The sequence below is a fragment of the Macadamia integrifolia genome, chromosome 13 (assembly GCF_013358625.1).
Source record: "Macadamia integrifolia cultivar HAES 741 chromosome 13, SCU_Mint_v3, whole genome shotgun sequence".
NCBI classification, from domain to species: Eukaryota; Viridiplantae; Streptophyta; class Magnoliopsida; order Proteales; family Proteaceae; genus Macadamia; species Macadamia integrifolia.
Window position 1 is genome coordinate 8,669,664 of NC_056569.1, and position 7,642 is coordinate 8,677,305.

At 34.6% G+C, this 7,642-nt stretch overlaps 1 protein-coding gene across 1 annotated transcript; it reads left to right on the forward strand.

The window, feature by feature from the left end:
- Positions 1-847: 847 nt before the first annotated feature.
- On the forward strand, positions 848-1,758 carry LOC122058797 (probable glutathione S-transferase parC). The gene is made up of 2 exons (XM_042621481.1): positions 848-1,260; positions 1,337-1,758. The coding sequence occupies exons 1-2, from the start codon at positions 925-927 to the stop codon at positions 1,670-1,672; spliced, it is 672 nt and encodes a 223-aa protein (XP_042477415.1). The 5' UTR covers positions 848-924; the 3' UTR covers positions 1,673-1,758.
- Positions 1,759-7,642: the final 5,884 nt, after the last annotated feature.

A 7,642-nucleotide genomic window follows, 5' to 3' on the forward strand; every position in this document is an offset into this window, starting at 1 on the left:
AACCGAATTAGAACCAAAACCAAACAAGTGAAAAGAATCGTAGTATTATTAAGAGAGATCTTTTGGGTGATAATTGTTTTTTTTATAATTTATCATCACATATTTACATGCTAAGACAATTTTAGAATTAGCAATGGTCATAAGGTCCATAACTTGAGCCCATTATGGCCTTTGGTCCATCACAGTCATGGTCCAAAAGTAGAACTGTTTTCATAATTGAATTAAAACCGATGTACAAAATCAAATTAAAACTATATATCAGAACTGAATTATAACCGAAACTAAATCAAGCAGAATTGAATCAGTTTGAATATCTAAATATAGAACCAATTCGATTCTCGATTCAATTTTGATACACCTTATCATTTGAAACCAAACAAAAACTGAATCAAATAATCGAAACTGAACCAATTGACATCTTTAGTTGAATCTACTTAGAGAAGAGAGAGAGAAGCGAAGAGGGAGGTTTCTTTCCCTTTGATTAGCCAAATCCTCCCATGTTTCTCACTTTCAATGGAACTCATTCAATTTTATCGTTTCTCTCCTTCCGATAAAAAAAATCACGTATCGCAATCCGAGCCACCAGAATGGGAGCGCACCCCCGAGCTGCAGACAAGCCAAACTCACCAACACTGCCTTATGTGAAGAAGGATACGAAAGCAATTACGTAAGCTTTCAGGTCAACCTGACCAAGTCAAAAGAAAAGAAAAATGAAGCTCCCTTGGAACATGGGCATTGATGATCAGCCATTACGTCAAGCTTCACGTACAAAAATGCAGAGAGGTTCTAGAAATTTCCGGATTGAATTATAAATACCTTTGCGTTGTCAATCAATCTCGTCACACTTATCTGAGTTATATAGTTTCAAAGATCCAAGCTTTATCTTTCAAAACCAATTGGGAGTGAAAACAAAAACTAAATCCAATGTGTGAGAAAATGGATGTAGAGGTTATGGTGGTTGATTTCTGGGCAAATGGCTTTGGGATGAGAGTGAGGATTGCATTGCAGGAAAAAGGAATCCACTTTGAATTCAAAGAAGAAGATCTCAGGAATCCTCAGAGAAGCCCACTGGTTCTAAAGATGAACCCAGTTCAGAAATCTATTCCTATTTTGATCCACAAAGGAAGTCCCATCTGTGATTCTCTGGCCATACTTGAATACATCGATGAGACATGGAATGAAGGCTTCCCTCTCTTCCTTCCTAAGGATCCATATGAGAGGGCAAAAGCAAGATTTTGGGCTAGTTTCATTGACAGCAAGGTCAGTAATCTTTGCTTTCATGGCTCTTTTTAATTTGTTTTTATCAGATTCTAAATATAAATTTGAATTGTTGCAGATTTTTGGATCCCAAACGAGGTTCTTGAAGAGCAAAGGTGAAGCTAAAGAAGCTGCTAAGAAAGATTTTTTGGAGGAATTGAAGCAGTTGGAAGGGGAACTGGGAGATAAAACTTACTTTGGAGGGGATGTATTTGGGTTTTTGGATATTGTATTCATCCCTTTCTCTAGCATGTTTTATGCGTATGGGAGGCATGGGGAATTCAAGATGGAGGCTGAGTGCCCTAAACTAGCATCTTGGGTGAAGAGATGCGTTGAAAGAGAGAGTGTCTCCAAGACCCTCCCTGACCCCATAGAAATGTATGAGCTTCATAAGAAGTGGTATGGGTCCGAGTAGTTTTCAAAATTGCACAATTATTTTTTTATGTATCTCTCTCCTTAAATTCAATTTTATTATGAATATATTTTTTCTTCGCTTCCAAATATAGCCTTAATGTGTTTGGTTGAAAGTAAAATTGATATAAAATAAAAAAAATTTCATTACATGTACTTCACATTTGTTCATTTTCATTTCGGGTGAAACTCAGATGGGCTGTGCTGGTTATCAAAACTCCACGTCTATTGTATAAGATTAAAAAACTCATAATTAGGTATGGGATTAGTCTTTATCACTTTCAATTACAGTCAATCACGTAATTGAATAGATTAGTTAGACCGCCAATCAAGTCCAAGTAGATTAATCAGCTAAATTAGCTTATTCCAATCCAATTTTAAAGCCATGTCAAACTTTAATTCACTTATCTCGTAATCCTAGGCTGATCCATAGAAAAATGGGTATGACCCAAAGAAAAGGTGCTGATACGTACAGATATTAAACTGATTTAGATTTAAATAATACTTAAAAAATCAATATAAGACCTGATTATGGCCATACTATGGCACGTTGGCACGCAATTAATATGTGTTTAATATATATGATTTGTTTTTTAACGACTCAAGAGCAAAAAATACGAACTTTTATGTAGTATGATAATATATACATTATTTAAAAGACAAAAATAATAGTTTGTAGAATACATTAGCACTGTTTTAAATATCGGGACTGAATACACCAATCGAGCTTGATCATAGCCCACAACAAGCCAATTCAAGCTGTGATGGATTGAGGGCATTTTCACCATTAGGTCACCAACCCCATTGGTGTAACTAAAATAAATCCTAGTATTATTTAGAATATATATATATATATATTTATTTATTTATTTATTGTTAAAAAGTTTGAAATTGGGGCTTGAAAAATTGAGAATCAACGTTCAGCTAAAATTAAATATAATTTAAATAAGTGACCATTGTAAGTTCCGGGTTTCAATGACTTTGTTTTTAATAGGAAAAACGTGTTTTTTTTTTGGGGGGGGAGGGGGGAAGAGGGGGTGGGAGAGGGGGCGGTTAGTTCATAGATAATGGGATTTGTAGTAAAGATGTCAATTTCAACCCGAAATTGAAACTGAAACCTTTATTTAAAATCATATTGAATTCAATTGAAGAAGGATTGATATGGTTTCATTATTTAAAGAAAGGAATATTCTTCGATATAGTAAAATTTCAGTATCCGAGTTAAATCATTTCTGTATGAATCAAATCATACCAAATTACCTGTTAACATTTTGAACCAAGAATACACATATATAATAATAGGAAAAGGTTCTCTAAGCCTAAGGCCTACTCCACACCTTCTCACATTGATTTTTTTTTATTGTTTATTTCTCTATCTTTAAAACAATGAATAAAGAATGTTTTGTGAGAGGGTGTAGAGTACCTTGTTTTTTTGGAGAATCCTCTCCCGTGATAATTGTATATGATGTATTTAGCATATATTATATAACATGTATTTCAATACCTGGATTCATATGGTTTAACTTAATAAGCAACAGTGAGTGATGGTTAATTTTAATAAAGACACACATGTATAATTATGGAAGAATGTTTTTAATGGGGGATGCAGCCCATGTGCATGCACCCGGGGGGGGGGAATCAAAGGGCACACAAGTGCATTTGATAGGGTGAGATTTCGACATTTCATACGGGGTGCAGCGTCAATTCACTCCCTATTGTGTTAGGGTACAGGCGCTACACTCCTCAATAAAAAACATTTTATAAATAAATGTTGTATCTCATATATCATATATGAATCTTAGTATTTGGATTTTCAAATCAAATAAAAAATGTACTGATTATTGCTTATTAAAATTGAATAAAGAACAGCTAATTAGACTAAATAAAACCGTAACAAAATTGAACCAGCTCGGTATGGTTTTGGTATTAAAAATGCATTCATGTTCTCGATGCAATATAGTTTTAGTATCTCCTTTTTGTCTTTTGTACTGAACCAAAACCAAACCAAATAATTGATACCATATCGATTGACACCCTTGGTCTTGGAGGGCATGTCAAAAAATTTAGAAGAAAATTTGTTGTTTTTTTTTAGAACAAAAGGAAATAATAATATTTTGGGAAAAAGATAGTTGCCTGATAGCATCTCCCTATGCCTTCTTAGTTGGATCAATGACATGACCATCCTAGCCCTCCCCTTGGGGATTGGCAGGGACAGACATCTACCCTCCATGGGGTCTGGGACCTACACCCAATGGAGGGTTTGTGAGACCCATCCCCATGTAGTCTGGCAGCAAACCCCTCCTATAATATTTCATTATATTTTATAAGGGTTAAAAGAACGTTTCTTGGTCGTGCGACCTCTGCAACCAGCCACAGAGGGGGGGGGAAATGATGCTTTCACCCTTGTGAAATACAATAAATCTAACCCCCATTGATACCCATGTGTGCCTCCCTCATTGCCCCCCACGAGAAGAGGGAGCGTTTTTTTCCACTTTTATAACATCAAGATATTTTGTGGTATGAGAACTATTGTGTGAGTTGCTCTTCTTTCCTCACCTATTGTCTCGCTAAAGGAGAGAAAGCATAGCAGGCCAATGACGTCTTACCTCCTCATAGTGAACAAAGTTGTATTTTTTTTTCTTGAGAAAATAAAAATACATTGACTAAAATATTTTAGACATCTACTGAAGTTTCTATGTCATAAATTTTAGTTTATTGCGCTTAACAAGGTAAGCCAAGTACTCAAACAGAAGCACAACTTCGTTAAAAAAAGAAAAATGAAGAAAAAGAAGGAGGAGGAGACTTATAGACATAAAAAAATTAATGGGACTAAGCTCCAAGCCCACACGAACTGGTGCTAGCGTTCACAACTAGGTTATGCAGGATCTCTGAATCACTCCAACCTTCAGTCACGTCACATAGCCTTCATCCTTTGCTTTCTTTAAACCATGAAGAAGGTTTTTGCTATCAGCCCAATATTTTATCCAGTCATCATATAGTCTACATATATTAAAAAAAGAAAAAAATCCTCCTAAAATGAATATCATAAGATCGACCTGAATTAAACATTACAAGTCTTGTTAGATGTACTTGTGCAAATTAAGATAAAATATATATGAGAAAATGGGTGAACGAGTAAATGAGCATATAATCTAACGATAGAAAAATTTCGTTGGGATCCAAATTAATATTAAGTGGGATGGATTCAGAAATCCAGTGATAAATTCATGTTAGATAAAACAGAAAATGGATTGGGTTTAACCTTCGAGTGATTGAAACCATTGAGAAATAATATCTCTTTGTACGTTGTAATTGAAACCATTGAGTATATCCAATCAGATTCATATATCTTTTTTATGCTCTTAGTTGTGCCAATTGGAACAATGATGAAGGAATTCTGACCTTTCGATATCTAGAAAATAAGCATTCTTAAGTTTTTAAAACTTGGGATCAGTCTTTACTGTTATCCATCCTAATCAGATATATAGGTATCAATTGGGATCCAAGCAGTTCAACAGATTTACCCTTATTTTAAAAAGAGAAAAACAATTGATAGTTTAGAGTATTTTACACTTACCCCTTTAATAGTGGATCAGTACCGGATCGGTCTAGGCTGAAAAATATCTGATCCGATTTTAAAAATTGTCTCCAACTACCCATGGTTTTAGCCTTTTAGGTATTGAAATTGGATTGGTCATATCTATCGTATCCTAATAATATTGACTGAGACCAATCTCAATACTTGATCAAACAAGCTGAAATATAATAAAACCAATTTCACCCATTATTTCATTTATCCTTGTGGTCAAACTAAATAGGATTTTTATTCCATTCACCTTATAATGTACTTATAGTGCCATGCTCATATCTACAATTTGATATAAATAAAACTTAAGGGGATGTGAACAAATTGGGGGACTTCTGGTTCCTTTACTTTCTCTTCTCATTATCACATTTCATTGTCTATGAATTGGTGAGGATAATATATTTATAACGGGTTCCCTCCCCCCCCCCCCCCCCCCAATCCCATATTTTAGATTCTTGGAGGAAATTTATAGCCAATGGGGAGGGAGAATCTTTGTTTAATCAAGTGTGTTATTGCTGGAATTCTTGAATTTTCCTAGGTCTTCTTCAAAAAGTCTGTTGACAACAACAACAACAACAAACTTAGCCTTATCCCAACTTAATTGGGTCGGTTACATCGATTCAAACAGAGCAAAGTAGGGAGAATAGAGGTCTAAACAAAAAAGGGGGATGAAGAGATGAGAAAATAGGAATAGAAAATGAGACGAAAAATAAAAAATGAACAATGACAAATGGAAGGTGAAGAGTGATAAAAATAAAAGTCTGTTTTGAATGAACTTTAAGTTTGTTAAAAATTTTAACAATGTTTTTCCCTTTAAGAATTTTTATATTTAAGATTCGCATGCCAAGTATTCCAATATTCTTTTCTGGGTATCTGTATCTGTCTCAAATTGATAGCTTCTTTCTTGGGTTGATTTATTTTTTGTCATATATCATTTTTTAGGTTTCTTAGCTCTTATAGCTATTTTCTGACTGTTTCTTGCATTATGTGTAAACACAAAATTTCCCATGGGGTTGTTACATGAAGCATATCTGAAAACACGATATTTGTGAAATTTGACTTGTTACTTATTGGTTCATTTTCTGTCATTTTTATCAGTGATTGCAATCCTAGTAGAAAAGCTCTGTCAAATGATTGTTTTTAAAGGGGGACACTTCCTATGATATCCTGATTGCACTTGTGGTCCTACTAAATTTATTGGGTAAAATAGCTGAAAATCATGTCATATATATCTTAATGGTAAAGAGATCTGTAGATGCCAAATTAATTAATTGGAAAAAAATTGTAACTATAATAAGCTGAACAACATTTTCTTTCTTGACTATCCCACATTTTATAGAAAAGATAAAATACATTATTACTATTTGTGCCACATAACAAAATACAACATGTGCATTTGCACCCCCTACACTTAGCAAAGTCTAAGTGTAGGGGAATTCTGAAGAGCACATTTATGTGTGAAATCTTAGGTAATAAGATATGCATTTTACATATTTAGAATTGAGCTGCCTTGGGTTTTAGACTCTTTTTATATGTTTTATATTTTCTAAGCCTTAAGGACTATCGGGCCCTATATCTCTAATTTTATACGTAAAGAGGTCATGTTTCTTTTCATGGTTACGAAAAGGACAAAATTCTGAGCAAGATGAATGTGTTCAATTAAAAGTACATAACCGTTTGGTCACCCGTTCAAGTAATTATTCTTTTCGGGCTAGAAAAAGAATAATGGATCAAAACTGAATCGAGATGCAGAATCAACCCGTCTGCAGTTGTCCCAGGGGTACAAGAAATATTCCAAATGCCAACAAGGATCGATGGACCCCCTTGAGTGATTGAAGATTCATTTTTAGTAACAACAGCTATCTAGTGTAGTTGATGAGTTGTGGTGTGCAAAATCCCTTGCTTATTAGGAGGTCTCAAGTTCGAACCTCTTGGTTGCCATTTTTTTGGAAGATTTTCTCTCTCCTACTCATTACAATCAATTTAAGTAAAAAATAGAGGTCGCCCAAGGAGAGTTGTGCGTAAGTGGGAGATCTCCTCTCCTACGATTCTTTCTCTCTTCTCTCTCCTCTACCTCATCATACAAATTCAGCCAAGAGATTGCGCACAAAAGAGAAGAAAAAAAATATAGGAAAAAAAGGCAAGAAATAACAAAAATCTCTTACTTCCTATTTTTTCTCCTCTCTTTTCCCATCCACCTCATCAAAATCGTCCAAGGGGATCCACCCTTGGACGTCCTCCCCTCTTCCCTATTCCCTATAAAAGGGAGTCCACCAAACCCTAAAGGGATGTCCCTCTCTTGCTCTCTTTTTCTCTAATTTTTAATTGTGCTCTCCTTTTAGTTCTAGTTCTTCTTAGTTTTTCTTACTTTAAACACTTTTGTAATAT

Coding starts and splice junctions, on each gene's coding strand:
- LOC122058797 (XM_042621481.1), top strand. CDS start 925: ATGTGTGAGAAAATGGATGTAGAGGTTATGGTGGTTGATTTCTGGGCA. Junction 1,261..1,336: donor CTAGTTTCATTGACAGCAAG/GTCAGTAATCTT, acceptor GAATTGTTGCAG/ATTTTTGGATCCCAAACGAG.